Source organism: Aythya marila (genome assembly GCF_965140915.1).
Source record: "Aythya marila genome assembly, chromosome: 2".
In the NCBI taxonomy this organism is placed as follows: domain Eukaryota; kingdom Metazoa; phylum Chordata; class Aves; order Anseriformes; family Anatidae; genus Aythya; species Aythya marila.
In genome coordinates this window covers 47,082,795-47,109,602 of record NC_139043.1, presented here as the reverse complement: position 1 = coordinate 47,109,602, position 26,808 = coordinate 47,082,795, and the positions used below count along the sequence as shown (strand labels likewise).

Below are 26,808 nucleotides of genomic sequence, written 5' to 3'. Positions count from 1 at the left end.
GCCCTGATTTAATCTCAGCGGACTGCCAGGTTCAAATAAGGTTATGGATTCCAGGACAGCGTCCTCTCATCAGACTTCGTACAAAGAAGCCTGGACTCCCACCCTGTAACAGATGCTCCATTTTTCGGACTTTTCCTTCTGTTTGCCAATTCTACCCCAAAATAAGCTTCTCTGAGCGCTACGCTCAAAGCGGTCAGTTGCAAAGCAAAGCAGACAGCGAGACCTCGGGCTCCCTGAAAAATACAATGGGATGCTCCGGTCCTTTCACACAGAGGCATACCTCCGAGAGACACCCCTAATCCTAATCCTCACCGCTAAGAAAGCCACGTTAGCGTTTAGAGGGGACTTAGAGGGGACTCCTGGAGTACGTCCCTGCGAGCGGGGTCCCCCCCCCCGGCTTGGGGCAGCCCCTTACCCATATATAACCCACAGGCCCCATTTCACCGCCGATGCTCGCCCTGCCCAGCACCTTCACCCCTCGGAGCGGGCTGCAGGGACAACCCTGCCACGAAGGCAGCGCCACACACGCATCTCCCCCCGGACCCCCGACCATCCCCGACCCCCGTTCGGCTCCATTCCGCGTTGCTCGGCCTCCCCGCTCGCTCACCCCGCTCCGAGCCCCCGCTAGCCGCTGATGTTACTGCTGCTGATGGTGGTGGTGCTGGTGGTGGTTCGCCCTCGACCCCGCAGCGCCTCATGAGCCCTCCCGGTTCCCCACCGGCGCTGCCTCGGCTCCCCGGAGCGGCTCGGGGCCCGCGCTGAGCCGTGCCGGCCGGGGGCGGGCAGCTAGGGGGCGGCCACAGCCGCAGCGCGGCCCCCCGGCGGCCATTTCGGGGCGGCCCTTTGCGGGGAGGGACGGCTTGTGGGGTGGGGAGCCCCCGCTGGGTGGTGTGAGGGGTTGTGAGGGGAGCAGGGAGAGGGGTCTTGGGCGTGTGGCTGTGTCCCTGTGGGGTGTTGGGGTGCTGTGTGCTCCCCCCGCTGTGGTCCCGAAGGGTGAGGCTGCTTGCTGGCACGGCTACTGAGAAGAGCTTTGGTCCGGGTGCCTGGTGGGTCTGGTCATAAAGCACAGAAAAACAGAGGAAGGAACATCCTAATGCTTCTGTGGTTCACTGGACTGTTTGTCGGAGGAGGTTTTGTTCATCAGTGAGGGAAACCTCTCACAATAGCATTGCAGCCGTGTTGGTGACAGGATTCAGGAGCCATAGGATGCATGTTAACCTCAAATAAGTACAAACGGATCCAAGGTCTGATCCTGAACAACCCATCAGAAATGACCCAATGACCCTCACAGCAGCCCCCCGGGGTTGTTGGTGGGTGCAGTTAGGTGGGACATAAGTCAACCCATGGGCAGCCTGCTCTTCACCTCTGTGGAAGAACCGCACGCTCCTGGGCTTCCTGGGGGCTGCCTCTGCTGCTGCCAATTCCTCAGTGAGTGATTCAGGCTACAAACTTGACAGAATAATGATTTTTTTTTTTTCTTTGTCTGTCTTCAGCCAGATGAGTGAACCAAGTAAATTCACCCTAAGGTCATAACAGTATCAGGAGTGAGTATAAAGGAAGAGTTGAAACTGTGTCTGGGAGGAGCAAGCCCATCCCTTTGGTAGCACAGCACTCTTATGTCATCTCAGAAGTCTCATCTAACTCATTCCTAAAATAGCAACTTCATGTTACTGCTAGGAAATGTAATGCTTATATATCATCTAAAAGGCTGGTCCGTTCCACCTTCCACCCTCAGTTGCATACTGTGTTGCTTTTTCTATCTGGTCACCTGTACATGTGACCCTAGGGTTAGCTCATGAGTGAGCTAAATCAGAAGGAATTAAGGATAGCTTTCTGATAGATTTCTGAAACAGCTAACAACACAGTCAGATGAGTGTCAGAGGATGCACAAGAGAAAGGGTGTGTGGTTGCAAGCAAGGGGCAGAGCCGCCCTTCAAGCAGCAGCAGGCCACTGGTTATGACATGTAACATCAGCCCAAGAGAGTAGTGAGGAGGAAGGGTCTGTAGAGTGAAAGGGAAGTAGTTTTGAGGAACAGAGCTTGCTCCATGCTTTGCAGAATGTTAATGAGAAGCAGAAGAAAAGTGAAGATAGGCTGTTAGGGATTAAAAAAAAAAAAAAAAAAAAAAAAAAGCTTTCAGTTCCACAAAACCAGAAGAAGACACACAACAGAGGCATCATGGAATCTGAGCCCAGGAACAAAATCCAATACTGATAAACAAAACAAAACAAAACAAAGAAAGGATGGTCAGAAGGAAAACCAAGAAGTAGAAAAGAAAAAGGTCCACACCAAGAGCAGAGAGAAACAAGTCTGCGTGATTGGAGACTTCTTGCAGAGAACCAATTGACCTGTAAGGAACAAGGACTTGAGATGTACTGCTGAGACTGAAAAGGGTCTTGTCAGATGGAGCAGAAATCCTTCACGGTGGGACAAGTGGCAATGACATGCACTGTGTATACATAAATAAAGGCCAAGAAGAAGCTTTTATTTAATTTAAATTGAGTTAAAACTTCATTAACATTTCCATTATAATTCTTCCTTATAGCTGCTTGAAGCAACGCTTTTAAACTAAAATATTTTAGATGATGTTTACACAATTGTTATTTTTTTTTTTTTTTTTAAGACTGGATGTTTTTAAACAAAAGCAAAATATACAATTTTCCATTTTTGTTTATGAATAAATTCAGTATTTTCAAGCGTGCAGATTTAATGTACAACCTACTTGTAAGGAACTGAAATTAGTCCAGGAATCACAAATAGGCCAAATACTTTTGTGTGCTGTAGTTGAATTTAGTTGAATACAACAGATTTGAAAAAAATTAGTCTGTGTGTACACAGCATATTAATGACAGCTGTTTAGCCAGTTTTACTACCAGAAGTGATTGAAGGAAACCTGAACTTCACATATGTAGCAAATATATGCCTTTTTTTCCATTAGGAAGCTATTCTGTGGACTATGACCAGGTGACCTGATGTAAAATCAGTAGTTTTTGTCTACACCATATCTTACTGTGTCCGTAATGTGTCTATAACTGCATTGTGTCCAACAATATGTTAATACATATTTTGATGTGATGAGATTTGCCTAACGTAAGTGAGGCTGCCTGCATAGACAGGAGAGCAGATGCCACGTACAAGAGCTCACAGAAAAATCCCAGCAACTACCTGGGAGTGAGCATGTCAGGGGAGAGAACTTGGGCTAACGGATTGCCAGCCTCTTGCGGGCATCATGCACGCCTGTGCTGGCCACAGGATACAGAAACTCTTGTTTGGTGGTTGCTGCACCAAACACTCCTTATAATTTTTTTGTTTTGCTTCACCATAATGCATATAAGCATACTGCTTTGCATTCTTACCACAATTTTGCTTCATCTACCTAGTAATTCTGAAGCTAGCAATTGTCACTGTATTTGCTTACTGTGTAAGAAAATGTTTCCCAGATTTCTTTGCTCTTTCTGTTTCTTTGTCCTCTCCATTTCCTCTCTCTTCTTATCACCACACGATATTCATCACATTCAGTCTCAATTTTGATTCTTGATCACATGTCTAGGGAGGACTTTTATTTCTGCCCTGCTAAAACTGAAGACTTCAATGTACGTTTCAGTGTGCATGCTGATATTTTATTTGCATGTTTCTCGTTTGCTGTCTCTAAAACTTCTTTTATGGCCCCTGTAAAACAATCAGAGAATAGCATATTGCTTTAAAAGCATTTGAAACCAGTTTCAGAAATCTCTGGTATGCCAGCTGAAGATCCCAATTGCAGCTATGATTGTACAGTGTATGGTTTTAATCTCAGAGAAGAAGCCAATTCCAACAGGCATGAATAAATGAACTGAAAAAAAAAATCCTACAAATATATTGCTTTACAGCTGTGTCATGGATCTAAGAAGAAAGGATTTGCTGTGCTTCCTCTTTTTGTTCTTCCTGCTGACACCTGGTGTTACTGGCCCCATTTCTCACACTTCTTTTACATCAGCATGAACTAAGAAAAGCTCCAAGTCTTCTGGAAAGATATAAAAGGAAACGTCTGTATAATTCTGCCTGTACAACAACTTTTCTTGTTTAAATTGTGTTTTCTGTAAAGCTATCACTATTCCTTTTACCTGAATATCTATCAAAACATAGAATTTTGCAAGTTCTCTATCTGACATAAAAAAATTAAACATATCAAAACCTTTAATATAAATTGTGCGGTTTTGTTTGTTTGTTTGTTTTTATAATAAGATATGCAACGTATCCATTGCTGGAAGAATCAAATCTGCAGAAAAGTTTTTCTTGTTCAGAGCTTTAAGCTTCCTTCAGCTAGCATATGTCAGCACTAGTTCTTTCTCTTTGTTTAGTGGCTTCCATACTTGAAATTTCTTTCCTGCTCCTGTATTTTGCAGGAGCAATGCCAGCTTATGGCATTGGTTAGTGTTAGTGAAGTGTTCACTAACTTCTGAAGTGTTAGTGAAGCTGTGACCTAAGAAGAGCAGACACATAGTCTGAAGAAGAATACAAGGTGAGTGACTAAATACAAATCTGAAAACTTACACAGAAGCTAAAGCAGAGGAGACAGATAAAATGAAGGTAGAAAGATCTTAATGAGAAAATTCATTTAAAACGTCCTGCATATAACATCACATATAATAATTATGGCAGAAAAGCACTATTCTACAGCTTGCAGTCTGAAAATAAACAGCACAGAAAACACAGCGACTCAGAAGATGGGGTTTTGCACATATTTGACATTAATGAAATGCAAGTTGGAATTAATAGTTTGTAATGCTCTGATTAGCATTAGAAGTGAAGACAAGTACACAAACAAAGAGGAAATTAAATGCAAGATACTGGGATAATGATAAATGTGCCAGGCTTGCACTTTGCAAGAAAAGGTTAAAAAAAGCGCAATCAGGCAAAACCAAATGAAAATTACTCTGTGGAATGATGATAATACCTTCAAGGCATTGTGAATTCTAATCAGGATGCAAAGGATATCCTGAGCATACAGCCTGGATCTTCAGAATATGCAATATAAAAGTCCCTGCTTTCTGCTGAAACAGTGAATCTGTTTATTCAGTAACAAAGCATTTGACTCCTGCGTTAGTCCAAGCTGCTGTATGCATTTGAAGAAAATGGGATGTACTCCTAACATGTTAAACCTACAACAGATGAAAGTAATTCAACCAGTACAACATCTGCTGTACACACTAAATATTGCATAAGAATAAGGAATAATTTGAACATTGAAATGCACAGAAAAAAGAAAGCATCATCTATGATTTTACGTAATCTACAAATTAGATAAACAGCACGGTAGTCATGGAACAAGCAAGATTTTGACCAGTCCTATTCAGTTTTCCTGGATGAGCAAAGGCAGCCATTGTACCATGTTTTGGAAACAGCAGGTAGGTTTAAGTATTGGGAATGAGGTTAGTACAGAACCTTGCAGCAACAGAACACCATCTCTGCAGCCAGCCTCACAAATCGTCACCACCGCCGATGATATTCAGGAATGCAATGTAAGGAATGCCTGGTAGAAACTGCGGTACTCCATAACAATGAACCCCTTCTCATTAGCAGATGAAACTCAGCACAAACAAAAATAGGATGAAGTTGCTTTTGACTTCTGTACCGTATACAGAGCAGTTGTTGACCTTCCAGGGAAACCCAATGATTTTGGGAAAGTAAAGTCCTTTGTACTATGCCTACTTTTAAAGGTATTAATTCAGAGAGTATTAGAATTTGCAGATTATCAAACCACATCTCTTGCAAACCTTAGACGTATGCAAAGCACTGAGACCATAGTGGAGAAAGAGTGAACACAAGCATGCTGTACATGCACTACTGCTGACCTTACAGGTTGATCCAGCAAGGTGAGATTTGGGGCACTGTTATTATAATAGAGACCATTGCTAGTTTTTGCCTCACCAGGGAAACAAACACATTGGCAAGGACTGTTTAGCAATAATCCTTCCACTGTGAAAAGTTAAAACTCTCTGATGGAGGAAACAAAATTTCCAAAGAGAAAAATCCCGGAAGCTACTAAAGAATCTTAAAAATCATTGCTACTCCTAAACATCAGTGGCTTATGATACTGAAACTGTAACTTTTGAATTTATTGAACAACTGCAGGGATCTGTGAATAGAGCTGACTTCTTATCCACAGCAGCCTTGTCCCAGAAAAACAAGGTGATTAAATCATAAAACAAGAAACTTAATATTACCACAGGACTGCAGAACTAAGGAAAGCACACAGAGTTTTACTCAAACAGTGACAGCATGTGCTAGTTTCAATAAAGTGTTGGAAAAGAATCTGAGAATAAAAAGCACAAGATAAAGATGTGCTCATGTTCTTATCCATCATTCTGCCAAAATGGTCTAAGACCAGAAAAGTGGCCCCATGTACTTCCCAGGAATGATGGAGCTGTCAAGGCAAATGGAACATAATATTATATACAGGCAACTGAATCATCATTCCCGAAACACTGAGAATAGAAACTCTCATGAGAATGGGGGTCAGTCTGGAATAGATGTACCTAAAGAAAGCAAGAAACACCATGTACTGACAAGATGGGTTAGAGCATGAGTAATCTTGATAGCTGGGAGAAAATCTAGTACATGTGGCAAAATAAAACAGAAGTATATGACACCTTCAACAGGCGTTAGAGCAAACTAAAGAACAAATCTTATCAAAGAAAAGTAAAACATGGAAACATACCTTAAAATTACAGGAGGCTAGTCAGACTTTCTGGAACCAGGCAAAATGTGAGAAGCTTCCGTAGCACCCATTGAGGATAGAACAGTGAAGTGTTTAAGCATTCCTGAACTACGTGGTTTAATCACGAGATCTCAGTTTACTTTAAATTAGGTCATATATTTATTTGAGAACAAGAATTTGATTACATCTGACTGTCCCTTATGATAGCCAGGCAAAGAGCAAAGCTGAGTTTGCTGTAGAGATCACAAAGAGTATTAAAATGTTGCAAACAGCAAAGAGAATATTTAGCAACCTATTCCTGAACGTTGTAAATATTCCCACAGTAAAGTTTACTGCAGCTGAGTAAAAGGCTTGAAGTCATGTTCAGTAACTCACAGTGGAAGGGGTCACAGATCAAAATCGTAAGAAAGGGGCTAATGATAAAACTCACAGAATTACAGCTCTGATTTGTATTTGTATCTACATTAAATTATTTAAGATAGTTCTTGTACAGAAAGCAAGTACCATTTTTGAAGAGAGTTTATACCAAAGGGACTGTTATACTAAAGGGAAGAAAACCCAGTCTGGGATATATTGAAATTACGCTTCTTGATGGTGAGAAAGATACAAATGTATAATGAAGTGTGTGTGTCAACAACACACAAAATATCATAGATCCCAATTAAGAGGAACTGGAAAAAAAAAAAAAAAAAAAAAAAAGGGGGGGGGGGGAGGGGGGGGATATGAGTCAATACGTCCCCTGGGTGTGCTTTTAATTGCACTGAACATTCTTCATTATGAAGACCATTTAATTTGAAAGGCTATGAATCTCTGCCTTGTTATTAAGGCATTTTGTTTGTGTTTCTCTTTCTGCTCTGTATTGCTATGGGTGCTCTTATGTAAAGGTCTCAAAAGACTTAAAATTCATAACAACTCATTCCCCACAAATTCCCCTCTTGCATAAATACAATCCTTAACCTGGATTAATTTAACAGAAAGCTGTACACAGGACAAAAAAACTAGAAATGTTAAAGCAAAGGCAGTAATTTGACAGTTATTATGGCTCAGTTTTGTCCTGTTGGGCAGGGACAATTCAATTAAGCGGCTTTTCTAAGCTCTGCCACCACGCTGCTGTTGGAACTGGTTCTGCACTTGAGTTCCCTCTGCTTTATATCGGTCACCCTCAGCAGAGCCAAAGACAAAATATACACCCTTCTAAATCTAAATAAATCCCTCTTCAAAGCGTACTTTTCTTGCGCCGACTTAAAGAAACCGGCTGACATCTATTTATGTGTTCTGTTTATTTATATCTGTCAACTACTCATTTACATTAAAAAAGAAACGGACGATTTATTATGCTTGTGCAGTTCCAAAACTGTAGCTTCTTTGACAATTACAGATCAACTCTAATTGCTGGAAACATAACGCTGCAAAATGGGACAGAATATGAAATTATTAAGAATTATTAAGAAATGAGCAATTTTGTTGCACACACAAATGATATTTTTCAGTTCTTATGAGCCCAGTCAACAAAACATCCCAAATCACTCCTGCTTTCAGCACTGACATTTCTATTATTCATATCTATTATTTAACTTATCCTGTTGAGGATACTGTGATTCAGTGATTCTGTGATACTATTTCTTTTAGTATACGAGATTGAAACGTACCGGTGGGCTCAAAACTGTTAGGAGGGTGAAGTGGGACAACTGATAAGATAATTATTCACAGCTTGCCTTGGGGAGATACACTAAAGGCTGTTAAAAGCTAAATGTTAAAGAAAAGGTCTTGGTATTTACTTTTTAGGGGGAGAATGGAAGGGGAGGGGAAGGACCTAAGGATGAAGAATGACGTGAAACCTCCACTTTACAGACAAAAAATGGAAAAAATTTGTTTCAGGGGCCGTTAGGCCGGGGCCTGCCGGTTGCCGAGCAACCAGAGTCTGCCTAGCAACCAGGCGGCGCTCCGGATAGATCCGGGGACCCGCGGCGGCCCCGGCCCCGCTCCAATGGCGGCTCCGGCGTCCGTCCCCGTCTCCTGGATACGGGCGCGCGGCGGCGCCGACCTGAGCGCTGCGGCGGGGGGAGCGGGCAGGCCTTCCTGGCGCTTTGCGGCTTTTCCTCGCTATAATAAAAAAATTAAAAAATAAACCAGCTGTAGGAGTCTCTTTGCGTGTTGTGGCGGTGTCTCTCCCTCTGTGCGGCGTGTGGCGGGGAGCTTCCTGTATGCACGCACCCCTCTGCCACCCCAGAGCGGGGCATGGGAGGCTCCGGGCCGGCGGGCGGGGCTGAGCGGCGGGCGATGGCGGCAGAGCGGGGCCCTGCGGCCCCCCGGAGCGGGTGGGTGCTGCTCGCCCGCCGCCTGATGGCTGGCGGGTGAGGGGCGAGAGAACCAACGGCTGCTAGGACTTCAGCAGGGCCTTTGGTACGGTCCCCCCATTGCATCATCTCCTGCACGGACAGGTAGACGCTTTGCTGGGTTAAAAAGTGGCTGGACGGCCGGGCACAGAGAGTGGCGGTGAATGGAGTGAAATGCAGCTGGCGACCGGTCACCGCCGGTGTTCCCCAGGGGTCGGTGTTGGGGCCCATCCTCTTTAATATTAATCTTTACTGATGATTTGGATGAGGGAATTGAGTGCACCCTCAGTAGTTTGCAGATGACACCAAGCATCCTAGCTTGTATCAGAAATAGTGTAGCCAGCAGGGTCAGGGAGGTGATCGTCCTCCTGTACTCTGCTCTAGTGAGGCTGCGCCTCAAGTGCTGTGTTCAGCTTTGGGCCCCTCACTACAAGAAGGACATCGAGGCCCTGGAGCGTGTCCAGAAAATGGCTACGAAGCTGGTGAAGGGCCTGGAACACAAGTCCTATGAGGAATGGCTGAGGGAACTGGGGTTGTTTAGTCTGGAGAAGAGGAAGCTCAGGGAAGACCTTATTGTTCACTACAAGTACCTGAAAGGAAGGTGTGTGGAGCTGGGGGTGGGCCTCTTCTCGTAGATAACTACTGATAAGACCAGAGGGAATGGCCTCAAGTTGCACCAGGGGAGGTTTAGGCTGGAAATGAGGAGACATTTCTTCTCAGAAAGAGCAGTCAGGCATTGGAAGGGATTGCCCAGGGGGGTGGTGGAGTCACTGTCCCTGGGGGTGTTCAAGGAAAGGCTGGATGCGGTGCTTAGGGACATGGTTTAGTGGGTGACATTGCTAGTAGGGGGATGGTTGGACGAGATGATCTTGGAGGTCTCTTCCAACCTTAACAATTCTGTGATTATAAGGTGGCCTTTCTCAGCAGGGCTTGGGCTATGGGAGGCCTCAGGTGCACAGGTGCTGCTCCGTTGTGTGTGCTCTGGCCATTCGCTGGGCAAGAGTAGAAGGAAAGTGCTTCTGGAGCCGGGTTTTCTGGGTGTCCTGGTCCTGCATCCTGCTGGCCAGAGCAAATGTGGTTCCCTTGGCAGCTGCACCCTGCTGCTTTGGGTGCTTCTGAGGGGTTTCACGGAGATTTCAGTGATGGACACTTTGTTGTCTAGTGTTGGCCGATGATTTTATTTTATTTTATTTTTAATCACCTAAAGTTCTGTCTGAAGACTTGAGAATTCTCTGGTCTCGTTTTGGTCTTCCGTATGTCAGTCAAGGAGATCTGAAAGCTCCTTGTGAGAGAGTTGAAGCAAAATTGAGTCTCTGGTTTGTAATTACGCATTTGGCAACAGTACTGCTTCAGCAACCTTCCTCTCCTTCCTTGTTGATGGTTCTTGTTGCAGTGCTGCCTGCTGTGAGATTCAGCTTTCCTGTGGTTTTAAGGTAACTACACTGAGAACTGGCCTGGCTGAGGGAAAAAACAACCATTTTATAAACGAGGAGGAAGAATTCATGTTGAGATGAGAGCAAGCAACTCCAAATGGCTTAGAAGTAATTCAGCTGGTAGTTGAAAGAGCTGAGTTGGCCGCGAGCTGGAAGAACTTACCACAGGGTGGTCATTGAGTACTATACTAGCTAGCAATATATCCTGTCTCTGGAATTTGTTTAATTTGTTTCAGTATACAAAGCACACAAAATTAGTGAGACAAAAGTATAACTTTTTTGTAGAATTTGTAGACTCCCACAATGCAATGTTGGTCAGCAAATTTACACAGCTTTTTCATGGATAGAAAACTATTCAATGCAAACAAAATACTTAACACTGACTCCTATAACTGGTAACATTACAGGCAGCGTAGTATTGGCGACAGTACTGATTCCTGTGTGTTTTTTTTTTCAGTTATGTTGATTAAATTATTTAGAAGGGTTAAATTACATGGTGGAAAGCTGCATGGGACCATGCACCTGGTGTGCCCCTGGGCAGAAATGGTAATCGTATTTGTTAAGGCTTTCTCTTTAGGATATTCTCATTTGGCCAGCCGTTTTGCGTAGAGCTTAAAAATCATGATATCAAATTTAGAATTTTATTTACTGGTAAAATATTTGTAATTCCTAGTTATTGGCCCATCTGTAATTGGTGGAATGTGTAAAGAGCTTTGGAAGTGGAAAATACTGTCACCCGTTCAAAAATTCTGATCAGATTTCGTGAGAGCAGGCCTTCTGTGAGATAGTTATGTTTGATCTTTCTGGATGTATACAATCCCTCTTTTTAAGAATTGTGCATGTAAATGCAGTACCTCACTTATTAATAAATTTGAACACATCCCCCTTCCACCTTCTTCCTTTAAATGTTTATCTGTTTATGAAAGTAATATCATATTTCTAATCCCTTGCCAGTGAAGCATCCTTAAGCATGGAGAACTTCATTCTGTATGAAGAGATAGGAAGAGGAAACAAGACAGTTGTTTATAAAGGAAGAAGAAAGGGGACAATTAATTTTGTTGCCATTCTTTGCACTGATAAATGCAAAAGAGCTGAAATAACAAACTGGGTAAGTAATGTTTTTCATGCTAAATCTGGGAAACAATATAGCCTAAAAAATTTTTGTAGCACAGGTGATAGTAAAGAAAAACACCAATTGCTTGTTTACATGGAGTTTGTTGTCATTTATATCAGCTTCTTAAGATTTCAAAGTCCTATACTTTGAGACTTACTTTAAATTGTTTATTTCTCTCATCAGGTTTTATTGTGTAAATCACATGCATGAAGTCATGCTTAGAGGCTTACCATTTCTATGATACATCAGAGAACCTTTAGGGGAAAAAAAAAAAAGCTGTTTTCATACATTCATTTTATTTCCTCTTAATACATCCAACCATATTTTCCTCACAGTTGTGTTCTCACTGAAAAAGAAAGCATAAATCCAAGGTTAATCCCAAATTCTGATTTGGAGTCTGTTACAGTTTTAATGATGCAGAGAAGTTAAATAGTGCTTGGAAATCTACAGTGTCTGTATTTCAGTGGTTGGGGAACTTTCCCATATTTTTGAAAGAGGTTAAGTAGGGCAAGGTCTATGGGGAAAGTTATCTGTCCTCAACTTACAAGTAAAATTAAAATCTTAGAGTTAGAAATTAATTTTTAAATTCTCTGTCTGCTGGAATAGGTAAAAGAATGAGCAGTTGACCTAGAGAAAAGCTATATTGTCTCAACCCCCCCTACAGTCCATATATACAGCTGTTTTTTTTCCCATTAAAAATGTTAGGAACTTTGTTCTAGGTTCGTCTGACTCATGACATCAGACACAAGAATATAGTGACATTTCATGAATGGTATGAAACAAGCAACCATCTCTGGCTTGTAGTGGAATTGTGCACAGGTAAGGTAAACTCAGAAATTAAAAAAATATTGTACAGGTATTTGTAAGAGATTTACTTTAACAGTTTTTCCTACAACAAATACTTACTTAGGTTTTTGAAAAAAATTAACAGTCATGTATTGTGTATGATATATGTATGTATGCTTTAAAAAATTGCTTCTGGAAACGTTTTTTAGAATTTCACTCAAGTCATATTTTTCTTCTACTTCACAGTGTGTCATGTTAAATGTTAATTTCTGTGACATAATCTTAGTTTGTACTACCTTAACGGGTGGGTCTACTCAGGGGAACTGAAATTGTGAGTAGAGGGAGGGTAGTTATATAAAATTTTACTTGAGAAAAGATTTCTAATGACTGTCAACTTTGGTGTTCTCATTTTATAGCATACCATAATAAATAGGGCAAGGAGTGAATACGTTATATTTTACAAGTGACTTGACATTGTATAAATGCTTCTTTTTTTTAATCAAGGGGTAGTTCTGTGTAAGTTTTGTTGCTGTTTGTTTTTTTTTCCTGTTCAACAGAAGTGTTTTGACTCTTCTGTTAAGATATTAATTCGGGTGTGTTGAGAACCCAAAACTGCATTAAGTGATTCACTGAGTTTTGATAGTTTATTGTCAGTCTGTTAAAACAGAAAGGTTTTAAAGCATTTTTTAAACTTTAGATAGTATGCTTTCCTCTACATGGAAAGAAAAGAGCTCCAGTTGTGCAAGAGATACATGTTAAGATTTTGATATGTGGGATTTGTTTCATAGTAAGAGTCAATATTGCACACTGCCTTTTTTTCTGTCCAGAATTCTATTTCCAGAAATTACTGGAGAAGCTAAAAGTCCTGACGAATAATCAGATCGTACTTTCAATTTTCAGAAGTGAAGTTAGTTGGCTGATTTGGAAGCTTTGGCCTAATTGCCTAGTCTTACTGTATGTGAGTTATTAGACAGCCAGACATTCATTAAGAACAGTTAGAGCAATTATTATGTATTTTACCTTGCAGTATCGCAGTGTGGTGGTGAAGTTATTAATATTTAAGATTTGAGATGCCTGGCTAAGAAGTCTATCTAACTAAAACAACGTTCCTTTGATTAAAAGCTAACAGTCTATGATTGTATCCAACCCCCACTTCTAAGCTAATACTGGTGGGATGTATAGAAGTGGAACATCAGGAGCCATCTCTCCATCATTGTCACTTGGCAGAGAACGGAAGAGCAGAGAAGTAAAAGCTGCCTGAATGTTCTCTCACTATAGGCATAGTTAATAAAGCTTCCATCTGACTCGTCTCAAATTCTGCTTGGAATCCCTATATTCTTTGTCAGCAGTTTGCTGCAGGGAGGATGTCTTGGAGCTAGCATACTTGTAAATCGAATAAGATAGGAATTTCTTATTGATTCTGTATAGAGCCCTGAAAACTGCTTTTGACATGTGGATGATCTCTCGCTCATCTCAAGATGACAAGTGAATTTCTGTTACCAGATGCAGCATACTTTTGTGCTGCTGGCTTCACTATTTTTTTCTCCTAGTCTATTTGGTCATATTATGGGACTATTCTCTACATAGCCCTCTAAAATACATTGTAAAAAGTGGTAACTAAGAATGACGGAAAATTCTTTACTATTTTTAGTTACATAGTACAGGGTGGGCTGTAAAGGTGACTGATATACTAAACAGTGTAAAAAAGATTTTGGATGATTTTAAGATTCAGCAGCATTGTATAACTTGAAGAATACTGTTGTTAAAAGACCTTACAGTCATACTATTCTCTGAAAGAAATTACTGAGAAGAGGGAAGTGGAAAAAAAGCTCAGAAAAATCTGTTATGTGATTTGGAATAGAAGATCTATTATCCTTCTCTATGGAAAGCTCTCCTAAACTCTGTTTTCATTTGAGGACTTATTTTTGTCTTTTTTTTTTTTTTTTTTTTAATCTGCATGATTTGGGTAACACGTGATAGATAATCCAGAAAACCCATAGACAATTCACAAAATGCAGTGCAGGGTCTTGGGGAAACAGATTAGGTGTAAAGGAACAAATACAGAAGAGAAATAGGGTCTTGGGAAGATGGGAATGTGGAATTTGGGATAGTAGACTGGGACAGGAAGAAGAAAGACTGTTTGAACAATGAACTGGTAGAAGCTGGGTAATTAGGAGAAGTCCAAGTCGTGTGAAGAGTTAGGTCAGCCATGGCTCAAATGGGATGTGTCTGACATACCTGAGAATCACTGGGATGTGGAGAAGAAGGTGATGGGGGACGAGATTTTGCAGGGACAGAGAAAGATTAACAATAGTGGGAAAAAAGCATAGAAAGCAAATGTGAAGCATGGAGGGGGACATGGGTAGTAGAAGATATGAAGGATATTTGCCATGCTTTGTAGGTGTAATCAGATCAGAATTGGAGGAAGGGTGGTCAAAAGTTAGTGAAGAAGGAGAGTGGAGATTTTGTCATGACACAGAAGAAAATTTTGTTGGGATGAGAAGTCCAGAGAGGTGAGCGGACTTGCTGGGCTGGGCTGCTAGGATTTGTACAAGAAGCCTGAGATGTGAAAATTCATTCCTGAGTATTTTTTATTCTTTTTTTAAAACCAAAAGGAGGAAAGGATAAAAATGAAAAACTGAGTCACACAAGAATCAAGAAGAGGACAGTATAAGAATACCATGTGTGAAGAACAAACAAAGTACATCTGTTGAATGATGTTGACCTCTGGACCTCAGAACTTTACTATTTCTTTTGTCCGAGAACTTAGTGAGGAATTCCACGTCATTAGTTTTAGTGCTTGTTCATAGATGTTGATAGCGTGCTCTTGATATTATTTATTCTCTTACCCCGATCCCTGCTAGATGAGTTAAGGAGTCTGAACAAACCCATGTGTGCTATCACACTGGGACATGATGCACTGCTTCATGGGATTTCTTTTTTGCCTTGTGTTTCCTTTGCAAAATTAAACAATATGAAAGCGTTGTTAAAGTCTTGCATTCAATTTTATTGTAGTCAAACTTAAGCTTTTTGTCACAATCTTGGAAATAAATTTTTTTGTACGTTTTGTAATTATTTTATAATCTCAAGGTATTTTTAACAAATACTGGTTATCATTTTAGGTTGATCTCTTTTGAAGAAGTATGTATAATGTCTTTGCCTGACATTTTCTATATATGCACAAATAATTCCTGTGCTGACCATGTGTAAACATATTTCAGGTGGTTCTCTAGAATCTCTTATTGCTCAAGATGAACATCTACCTGAAGACGTAGTGAGAGAATTTGGTGTAGACTTGATTACTGGTTTACACCACATTCATAATCTTGGAATTATCTTCTGTGAACTGACACCTGGAAAGGTAACAAGGAGCATTATTTATCGTGGATGTTGTATATTACCTTGCTTGTTAATCATTATCAGAGTGTTAATCATTATTACTATTGTGAGAAGCTTATCTAATGTTGGAGGCCAGTTGAGCTTTGTAATAAATGTAAAGACAACAAGAAATGAGCTTGAATAGTTTATGATCTAATTGATTTATTTCTGTATTCTAAATTTGATAGAACTATAGATTCTTTTTGGCTTGATGTACTGGTCTGAATTAATCAAGGATTTTACTTCTCTACCCTAGGGCCCTAACCTCATATTATACCTGCTCTATCATGCTGCAGGATATTTTGAAGTCACAGAAAATGCTAACAAGGGAGTAAAGTTAACTTTATTTGTAAATAGCTTTCTCCATTGTTTCCAAATGCCATTTAAATTATCATCTTTCACTTGCATAAAACCACCAATCTTTGCAATTTCTGTCATTGACTGTCCATGTGGAACTTACATACGGTTCAGTCAAAGTTCATGGTTTTAATTTAGATAGTAAAGTGAATGTAGCTGTGATCAAAAGTTCTTCTTTTAACAGTAATTTTGATCTTGGTCTATAAGTGGTGAAGTTGCCCTTGTGTATGAATTTTCTGTAAAACTTGCAGTTGTACTCAGTTTGTCATTTGTGGGTCAAAGTGCAGTAAGTAGATATGAATATGTAAATAAAGCATAATGGTAATGCCTCTGTATTTTTTCTGAAGAATAAGAGAAAAAAAGAAAATGTAAAAACTGTAAAGTATTCTTTTGAACACAGAATAAAGTGCAAAAATAAGACTTTTTCCTCCAGTTTGACTAAATGGGCAATTTCTTCAAACAACATTTTTGGGATTCTGAAATTTTTAATTATGGAAATTACCTTTATTTTAATTATGTATTTATGCAGTGACGGCATGGGGAAAATTCTCATGTTTGTTAGACAAAATCTATAAATTTTCTGCTGGATCAAATTGGAAAGATTCACTTTTTTTTTCCTCAGAGAAGACAGTGTTACTTTTTATTATTCTTTTACTTTACAACATATCTTACTTCTACTCTCTTTTTTTCACTGTAGTAACATCATTATTGTTTTGATTTAATAAATAAACAAAAATGTGTGTTGAACCATTGATGGTTCTGTTGTGAGCTTAGGAAATTTTCTGGTTATAATAATATGAAAGTGATCATTCATCTCTTTACTTAAATGATTTGATTATGCTTTTTATTTTTTTTAGTTTATATTGGAAATTTCAGCAGTCACTACTGTTAATATCTGGTACTTGTTTGTTGGATTCTGTTTATCCCTGTAGATCCTGCTGGAAGGACGTGGTAGTTTGAAATTCAGTAATTTTTGCTTGGCTAAAGCAGATGGTGAAAATCTGGAAGAGCTTTTTGATTTAATTTCCTCTGAAGAACCAGGAGGAGATGTCAGTGAAGGCACTCCACAAAGATGCGTGAAAGACAGAATTCGAGGTATGATACTTTTACTAGTCAAAACTGCTTTAAACCACAGGGCCAGAATGAAAGCGGGGAAAAAGCCCTTGTTATAAATAATTTTGAGAGGAGACTTTGAAAGAAGGTAACTGATCATCATTCTGTTGGGGCTTACTAAATTCCTGGAAAAACTGAATAATTAATTCTGTTGGGTGGACGTTTGTAAATACCATTGTCTTTGCAATGGAAAGCATCATCTGTAACTTTTCTGTAAGCAGGGTTTACATATTCCGCGTGTGGGGATTTCCTTAAGTAGGCTTAAAACTAAAAAATTTGCTCTTAAAGATTGTTTGGAGGGATTATAACATAGAGAGGGAACAACGCTCATGAGTGAATAAGTAGAGAAGCTGTGTTTTACAGGTGTATGGCCATAATTCTAAACTTTACAAGAACAGTTTAACTAAGAACTGGAAAAATATCCTTCTGTCATAAATAGGTTAACAATTACATACCTTTCCTACTCGTTTTAAATAGACTTCAGGTTATTTTTGGATCGAACTTTACACATAGGTGATTGTTAAATAAATATGATACAGCCTGTAAACTTTCAATTTTTAAAAGGCTTTTTTGCAACTGACATCACATCCCAGCAGTAGGGCTTAATGTACAAACTGTTTCTGTATCGTGAACAAGTTTTCATTAGCTCATAAACTGTTCTTGCTTTATTTTTCATTGGAGAAAAAGAAAAAATAGAACCAAAATTTGTCTTTTTTTTTTTTTTAATGTGTATATGGATGAGATTGAAAATGGTTCAAGGTAGCTAATTAATTGAAAATGTTAATTGTGTTTGGGTTTGCTAAGGGAGATTAAATTGTACGTTCTATTTGATGAAAAGTAATGATTATTAAAAGAAATAACTCAGTAAAATACCATTGGTCCTTGATGCATTTCACGTATCATCAACTAAGTACAAGTAGTAGGATTACAAAAATAATAAAAATCACTAAAAACATTGGAAATTGAACTTAAACTATCTTTAATAATTGATGACATTTATATCTCTAGTGTTTAGCATATACATTAAGAAAAAAAAAAGTGCTGCAGACTCCATAGGGTCTAGGAGTAATTTCCATTAACTTCATGTTAAAAGTATACACAGATCAGTAAGTACTACACAGAACTGCAGCTACTGTAATTGGAGACTACACTGCTGTTAGGTATCCATTTAAAATAGCTTAGAAATAGGCTTTTGTGATTTTTATTGACATAAGACTTTAACTATCCTTTTTGATGCCAGTGTTCCATTTCACTTCTGGTTTGAGGTTTGACTGTTTTGGTACTAAAGATACCAAAGAAAGAGCATTCCTTTAGGAAAGAGTGTTTCTTTTTGAAGTATGAGAGTTCCTTTGTTTTAATTTAAGAGACATCCATGAAAATGGACTACGTGGCAAACACTATGTTTTGTTTTCATCAAATAAGAGAACTTCAGATTTTTGCTTTTAATCTTGAGAATCTTTCAATAGTTCATGTCTTGGAGCATCTCACAGACCTCTATTTCCAAGATAATGATGTGTCATAGCAGTTACTGTTATATGGAACAATGGAATTCTTGGCAATATTTTGTGGGAACAAAGAGAGCTTTCTCAATACTTCGCTGTCTCCTGCAGAAAGCACATACTGAAAATATTAAGACCAAAACCAGATCTTTATTCAGGAAGAAATACAAATCTAATCTCTTTCCTGTTGCCTTTCAGAGCAGCTTTTTCAATTGTATGGTTAATGACCTATTGTCACTTCAAAAAAAATAATAAAAAAATCTGATAGCAAAAGAATCCAAAATAAGCTTTTTAAAGGACTATGAAATTTACATTTTTGCTGAGTTTGCATAATTCTTACAGAGATTTTGGAGAATCTAGTTAGTGTTTAGTTGGAAGCTACTGTAGAAATAGGAACTGCATATATATTTTTTTCTATAACAAAACAAATTAGGGTTTTCTGAATGAACTGCCATAATCTGACGTGATGTTTTTATAATGTTTTAATGTGTGAAAATAGGTATAACTAGTTTAGACTATTTTAATGACTACCTTGTTTTTCTAGCAGTTTTCTAATGTTCTGGAAATTTATGTCTTAGGATATATATATTTTTTAATATAAAACAGGATATAACCTAATCTGTTCTGTTATTCACATGAGAATTATGTTGGTTTAACATTATTCCCAATTTCCTTGGCTGTGGAAACTGTCAAGGTATATCAAAGCACTCTTTGCATTGATTGTATTAGAAAATATAGCACAAACCAAGTTGGTTAATGGGAGGGAAGTAAACAACAAAATAGTTTCTGTAATCATACATAATTTAAGAAAGGTATAAGAGGAAGTTACTTTCAAATTATGTGTGGTATCTCAATTTTCTTGCATCTAAGTGGAGATAAACCCTAACACACTGAAGTGTGGAGAGAAAATATAGTGTTCTGCAGAACAGATGCTGAATTGAATTTGTATGCTGTATTTTGTAGGCAACCCAGTATACATGGCTCCAGAAGCAATAAAGGGAGAAGACTTTTCCAAATCCAGTGATCTGTGGTCCTTGGGATGTTTACTTTATGAAATGTTTTCAGGTTGTAAGTTTGTATATTTCTTTAGTATCAGTGGTAATGAAAACGTATTTTGTGGTCCCAATATAAATTCTTGTTTACTTTTCAGGGAAGTTAAGGAAGAATTAAGACAGGTTTGAAAGATTTCTTGAAGAACGTATTAAATTTACTTAATAGTATGGGACTCTGTCAAGCAATCAATTAAAGTAATACTATTAAGCTCTACTTTTGAATGAGATCTAAATATAACAATATTAACCGACTTGTATTCCTCAAATACTGCTTGAAATTGCAGCAGTACTTGCATTCTGGCAGTGTAATGTTTTTATCTTTTAATATTAAACTGTGGGTGCATTAATCTGGCCAAGGAGAAAACTGTAACTAGAATAAAACTAGTCATTAGGCTTCCTGCAGATAAACTTAGCATTGTCTGCAGCTGGAAGGAAAACTTCAGCATCAAACAATTACAGTGCAGTGTTCTGAAGTCTTAGATAACACACTGATCTGCTGGATCGACATTTTCTGCTTAGACTTTTTCTGTTGGCTGTCTTACTCCTGATTTATACAGAGCTGTCATGGTGGCCTCCCTCAAGCCATCTTTAGTGCATGTCCTTGGCCTTTTCTGCCGTTCATGGTAGAAGAATTTAGAAAGGTTTTATGTTTAAGTTAAGAAGTGAACTTGGTAAATAGAATTCAGAGTGAAGGTGTTTGTTGCTTTGGATGTTTTCTTTGGGAAATGAGCTCAATGTGTATCATTGCTCCTGAAAGCCATTTTGAAGTTTGCCTAATCAGGGAAATAAACCTTCTGTTTGTTTGTAGGAAGACCACCATTCTTCTCAGACAACTCCTCTGAGTTAATTGAAAAGATTCTGTATGAAGATCCACTGCCACCTAGACCGGAGGGTAACAATTTGCTCTTGTTAAATATGTCAAATCAGAGTAATATTTAAGTTGGTTTTACTTTGCACTGTTTCTTTTGAAGTTCATTGCAGGAATCATTTAGCTGTTCAAAGTGAATGTTAGAGTTGCTTTTCATTTGATGAGAACTTCTACCATTAATGATGAATGTTTATTTCTCTATTGACAAACAGGCGTATCATTTAGTGTTAAGAATTAAAAATAAATGTACTGTCCAGGATGGAATTTTTGAACTCTGTCATTCTGGGCATTGGTGGTATTCATGGCGACACTTGAATATTGGTGTCCCTTTTCAGTTAGTAGCAATGAGAACAGTGCGGTAGAGTTAAAACTGTTACTCCTTTCAATTCTAAGGGAAACTTTGTTGTCAAAGTGGATAAATTGCATTTCAGAGTTTTGAGCTCTCAGAATCAGTCTTTCTCATTTAACTAAGAGTTCTGGAAACATCTTCTGTGTAATAGGATGCAACAACAGTCCTTTTAAAATTGTCAGGGTTGGTGTAAATTGCAATTAAAGCAGCTTTCAACTCTATTTTCTGCTAATAGCTGTATGATAATGGAGAGTGGTTCTTTAAGCATATAAAAAATCAAATTAGTTTGGTAACCAAGTATTGTTTTTTGCTGCTTCAGAGGATCCTTTGAAATGCAGAGTTTATATTTAGAACTTTTGATGCATTCACATTTTTTCAGATGAAATTACTATTAAATTAAGCTGTTCTAACACTATTTTCAGATAAAGATTTGATCTACCTTATCATAGTTGACAGTTGGTTTTGCTACCCAATCCTTACCTTAAGTGTTTGCAGGTTCTGCTTCCCAGAAACCTTCTGCAGAGTTCATTAGTTTACTTGATGGCTTGCTTCAAAAGGATCCTCAAAAGAGGTAAAGTGTCTAGTTGATGAGTTGTTTACATTGTCTTTTCACCTCTGGAAAAAAATCACTGCTATGGTATTACATGTATACTGTTCTATATGCGACAATGCAAAAATAATTTTAACCCTCATAAAAGAACAAATTTTGCTTTTTCATGCAAAGATATACGGACCGTTCTGATTCAATATAGCTTTGTGTTTTTGTAGGTGGTGCTAAATACATAATGATAACAGGGATGATGGGTAGCTTTTTAAACTAGATGTCTTTGCTATTCAAGAGCAATGGGCTCATCTATTATATAAGGCTTTGATTTATAGGTGTTAAGTCTTACTTGTTGTATAATGTAAGATTATCATTTGCAGGGTAGTTCAAATAATTTAAATGTTGGGATTGGCCCAACGGTCTCTTTCAGTCTTAACCTCATCCCTCTGTGTTGTGTGAATGAGGCATTTCAATTGAGGCAAAAAGTTTCTCATATAAGAAAACTTTTTTGCTGTCCAAATACAACTCAAAGGGATTAGTTGCTTCATTGAACTCAGTGATACTAAACCTAGCCTGGTGTCTGTCTTTTTAGCTCTACTTTGCTATTGCTTTTTCAGTTTCTTTGTTGCTTTTCAATAGGTTGAATTGGACAGACCTGTTGCAGCACCCATTCTGGAAAGGCTCTCTTGGCCACTGTGATGGTGATTCTGCAGACAGCCAGGGACCAAGCTTAAGGTACCGAGTGTGCAAACAGACGTAGCGTAGAAGTGAACAAATATTTTTACTTTTTTGTTTTGTTTTCCTGCGAGTATTTCAATCTTTGAATTTTGCTTAGAATTTTCACGTTGACAACTAATTGATGAATGAAATGTTACTCCATCCAATGAACAATCCGGGAGCCTTAGCAATTGCGTTATCCTATTAGTGTATTATAGTACCTGTTGCTTTCAATAGTCCTTTCTCCCTAGAATGTATTCACATTTTTATTTATTTTCATTGTTCATGTAACAAAGATGCTTGGTAATTTGACTTGTAATACTGTTCTTCAAAAGCCTTTCTAGAACCTTATGAGTCAATTTTATCTCTTTTATTGAAGTTTTTTGTTAGGTTTTGTGATGTTCTAAGCTTAATCTTAAAAACAATCCATATACATGTAGATTCATTTCAGCCTCACAAATGCAGCTAACCCATATTTCTTATTTATAGAGTAAAGCATTATAGAGTTTATAGAGTAAAGCATTAATCTAGTGTTTTCTTTTTAAATCTAGAATACTCTTATATATGCAGAAATACCCAAACCTTTTATGAAAACAGGCTTATACATTAAATAGGCTTCCTCAAATGTCCATTATCTTGCTGCTTTTAATTTTTTAATTTCCAATTAGGGTGTGTTTTAATGATCTGTAGTTCTAAATATTTGAATGATACTTTAGGTTCCATCCAGGGAACTCCTGTGAAAATAGTTTTATTTTAGAATGCTGAATGCTTTTGTGTTTTATCTATTTTTAAATTCTCTCTTGCATTGTTCAATACCTATTTGTGGTACCAGTGCTGCAGCATTTTTGTTACTAATGTTTATTCTTATTTGGGATGCTGCTCTTTGTCTTTTCATTTCATTACTACTTTCTCCAAACAGGCAGGTAATAAATCCAGATTTCAAGTTCATACCACAAAGTCAGAACTTCTTCAACGTATTAGTGAGACTTAGGTCAACCTCCACCACAGTGTTCCTCTTTGAGGAATTCTCAGAGGAACAGAATAATCTTTTGACCTTACTCTTGATGGTCTCCTAATGCTTCTGAAATATACAGAGATATGCACTAATTGGCAAATATGGCAAGCCTAGGCCATGGGCTTGACATGGAAAAGAAGTTGTCTACTTTTTCCTTTCCAAATATGAGGCCCATTTTTTTTTCACAATATGGTAGAGATTAATATTAGATATTCTGGAGACCCTTCGTGAAGATGAAAGTTTTATGACCCAGTTCCATGCGAATAGGACAGGTATAAAGAAACAAAAAGTGCAATTAATTGCCATGTCAATCCTCAAGCAAAAGCTAAAAAAGGTAGTTTTTATTGACCTTAATCTAGGTTATAAACTTCATTATTAAGCCTGCTTCATTATACGGCAGTTGTGACTTCTTTCTGTGAAAATTGAAAGGTCTCTAAAGCTTTTAATACTTCTTTACAGCTCTATTATTTTGGGGTATAAATTTATTTACTAAATTCAAAAATAAATTTGTTATTTCTTAGTATTCTCTAAGTCACTTGCCAGAAACTTATTTTTCAGTCTTGCCTTTACTAGTATAAAAAGTTTTTATAACACATATTACAATAGGATGCTGATCTATGAGAATGACAGTTAAATTGCATGTTAATAATTCCAATAAAAAACAGACACGATCCATCTGATTTCTTTTTTTAAGTTATATAATTAATATTTCCTATTAAGCAGCAATGAGGACGCAGTATCATCTGTGTCTTGGAATACCAAGGAGCCAGAAGGAGTTTATAAAAATCTGTCATCTTCTACAGCGGATATTAAGCTACAAAGCAATTCCTTCAAAATAGGTAATATTTGTTATGTTATTTTTGAAAAATATGTGTCCCGTGCATTTTGTCAGGCTTACCAACATGCTTATTTCCTGTGTTTTGTTTCTTCCTAACTTCAAGTATGACTTCATGTTCTCTTTCAGTAGAAAATCCAGCTGAGCTGCGCCCCAAAAATGTAGTTGATGGTGAATTAAATGAATCCATATTTCTTCTCAGGTATGAAAATCAAAGCAATAGTTAGAAGGCCCTTGAAAGTCTGTTTTTTTCCCCCTGTCTATTCAGATACTTTATTATTTTGTTTGTAATGTTTTCTTTCAGTGTTTCCTTGTATCCTTTTGAATTTTCTATCAACAGTTTAATATTAAGGTGCACTTGAATACCAGTTAAAACAAAGTGTATGGTTAAAGCAATGTTTTGGCTTTATGAAATTGGTTCTTTCTCATGTGTTTGCCTAAACAGAAGACTCCATTTAGAACTTCTTTCTTTGTTTAGACAGGAGAATGTGTTTTTAATATGGTTACTTTAGATGTGAAAGAATAAATGTTCATCTCAAGATGCATTAAGAAATTCTGCCTATGGCTCTTCATCACAAGCTGTTGGTATTTACTAAGTAGTGCTACAGGTATTAAATAAAAAATTGTGATTGATTTAAGTGATATGTTTCACCTGCGGTGTGATTCTGAAACTTGTACTAATATACTAGCCAAGCAGGCTCTCCAAAAAAAAATAAATAAATAAATAAAAGGTTTTATTCTTGTCCTCATCAGGCAGAAATATTTCTGTTTAAAATAAAACACTCTTTCAAGATTCTTATGTAACCTGAAAGAGCTTTTATGAATGATACTTTTCCAGTTATTTCAGTTGGTTTAATAAAGTATTATTACTCAGCTGTGATGGAAAAATGTAAAAATGAGATAAAAACATACTTTTAGCAATTCAGAATGTCACTTGTTATTTGCCTTAATTTGCTGAGAAGACAGACTGCAATGGTAGTACAAACACTTGATATAAAACCATATAATCCAAAAGTGTACTTTTAAGACCAATATATTTTATTTATGGTGAGTACACTTATTTTATTAATAAAAAGAAGAAAGGCAATATGTAGAATTTTTAATTCTGTTTCTACTTTTTGCTTGAATGATTGAATTTCTTAAAGCTTAAAGCATTGAAGTGTAAGGAAGTTCCTGTCCTGTCACTTGGCACCAGAATTTATTCAACTGTCATGGTGGTTAATCAGCTTTTGACAGTGGTAGCTTCTTCTACATGTGAAAAGGGAATAGGTCTTACTCATTTCAAGTAGTTTGATTCACTGATTTCTTGTCTTGTTTTACCCGAGAAACAAACTTGAGAACTGGAAAAATGGGAAAGAATTTTCTGTCTTTCAAACGTATATAAAAGCAAATTAGTTTTGGAAAAAATGTTTGATAAATGATTGATATGGGAACCTAGAATAATTTGTTCTGCCTCCTAGGTAGAAATCATGCTTTATTGATTTAAGAAGTGAGACTGTTTAAACTTCCAACCAGATCCATTAGGCACCACCAACCAGATATTTAGGCACCACTTCCTTTTGCCTATTAAATTTAAGTTACTGTCGAAAATACATAAGATAAAAATAAGATAGATAAAGATAAGATGAGATAAAGATAAGATAAAATAAGGTTAAAAATGGGATCTATGTTAGTCATTTGATCTTTGATTTCAATGAATATCTTTAATTTTGTCTTGTGATTGCACTTTTAGTTTAGTTGCTTTTTCTAATAAAAAACCTGATTTGCAACTGAATATGTATATTACTTTCTGCAAATTAAGATTCTGCAAATGTCTACTCATTTAAAGGTGTCAATTAAATCGGTGTTTCTTGACCTGCTAATTTTAATAATTCTAAAGTTGATTTTAAACATTTAAAATTTAAATGTATTCTACTACAAAAGAGTTCACTAGCAGCTTGATTAAAATTGCGTAACTACAGTGTTCTGGTCTGTCTTTGTTTTCTAATTAGTGGACAGGATTTTTAAAATAACTAAAAAACAAGCCTGCTTCACACTCATATATGAAAATGAGACAGTTTTTAATTCCCACCAGCTTACAAAGATTTGGCAGTCAGGAGAAAATTAATAACAACAAAATAAATTACAATTTTTGTCTCTTTTTAGTTCTCGTCCTACTCCTAGAACCAGCATTACAGTAGAAGTAAGTGATGTTACTACTGCCCCAATCCAAAATTCTCATCAAAGAGATTCATGCTTGACAAAGGTGAGTAGCAAAATAATACTGAGAGATGGAGGTATCATCACAGTTAGAATTATAGCCTGGAGTCTATAACAAAGACAAACTACTTCTTCCCTATTCTATAGTTATAATGGAAAAGTAATTAATACAGTAGTAGTTCCTTTAGTGTGCAAATTTAAAGAAAAAAGAAAATAGTTTCAGAACTCCAAATATAGAGCAGAACTCCAGATGTAGGAGTTAATCAAGATACTTTGTCTTCCTTTTTTATTTATTTATTTATTTTTTATTCCCCATGCATAGTAGAAGGTAATTCTGTCTTATCTACTGTCCCATCTACTTTTTTAAGCTTAGTTTGCAAGCAAGCTTTTTTTGGACCTGTGACTGTTTCTCACACATGTGTGTTTATCATAATTTTTAGTTGGGAGGCCTTATTTACTACTATATGAATAAAAAGCAATTTTAATTATAGAATTTACATAGCCAAACTCTGTG

The 26,808-nt window shown here is 37.6% G+C and overlaps 1 protein-coding gene across 5 annotated transcripts in view; it reads left to right on the top strand.

The window, feature by feature from the left end:
- Positions 1–9,000: 9,000 nt before the first annotated feature.
- The window catches only part of ULK4 (unc-51 like kinase 4), a 232,449-nt gene continuing 214,641 nt past the window's right edge, over positions 9,001–26,808 (top strand). For 2 of the 5 annotated variants that reach the window (XM_082752887.1, XM_082752885.1), the window contains exons 1-12: positions 9,001–9,140; positions 11,423–11,576; positions 12,302–12,401; positions 15,590–15,729; positions 17,036–17,198; positions 19,679–19,780; positions 20,576–20,659; positions 21,480–21,555; positions 22,168–22,263; positions 23,984–24,099; positions 24,228–24,297; positions 26,241–26,340. In XM_082752887.1, the coding sequence (XP_082609013.1) occupies positions 11,439–11,576; positions 12,302–12,401; positions 15,590–15,729; positions 17,036–17,198; positions 19,679–19,780; positions 20,576–20,659; positions 21,480–21,555; positions 22,168–22,263; positions 23,984–24,099; positions 24,228–24,297; positions 26,241–26,340 (1,185 nt within the window). In that variant the 5' untranslated portion in view covers positions 9,001–9,140; positions 11,423–11,438. Of the gene's footprint in view, positions 9,141–11,422; positions 11,577–12,301; positions 12,402–15,589; positions 15,730–17,035; positions 17,199–19,678; positions 19,781–20,575; positions 20,660–21,479; positions 21,556–22,167; positions 22,264–23,983; positions 24,100–24,224; positions 24,298–26,240; positions 26,341–26,808 lie in introns of all 5 variants that reach the window. The other 3 variants (XM_082752886.1, XM_082752883.1, XM_082752884.1) reach the window with 2 other exon arrangements.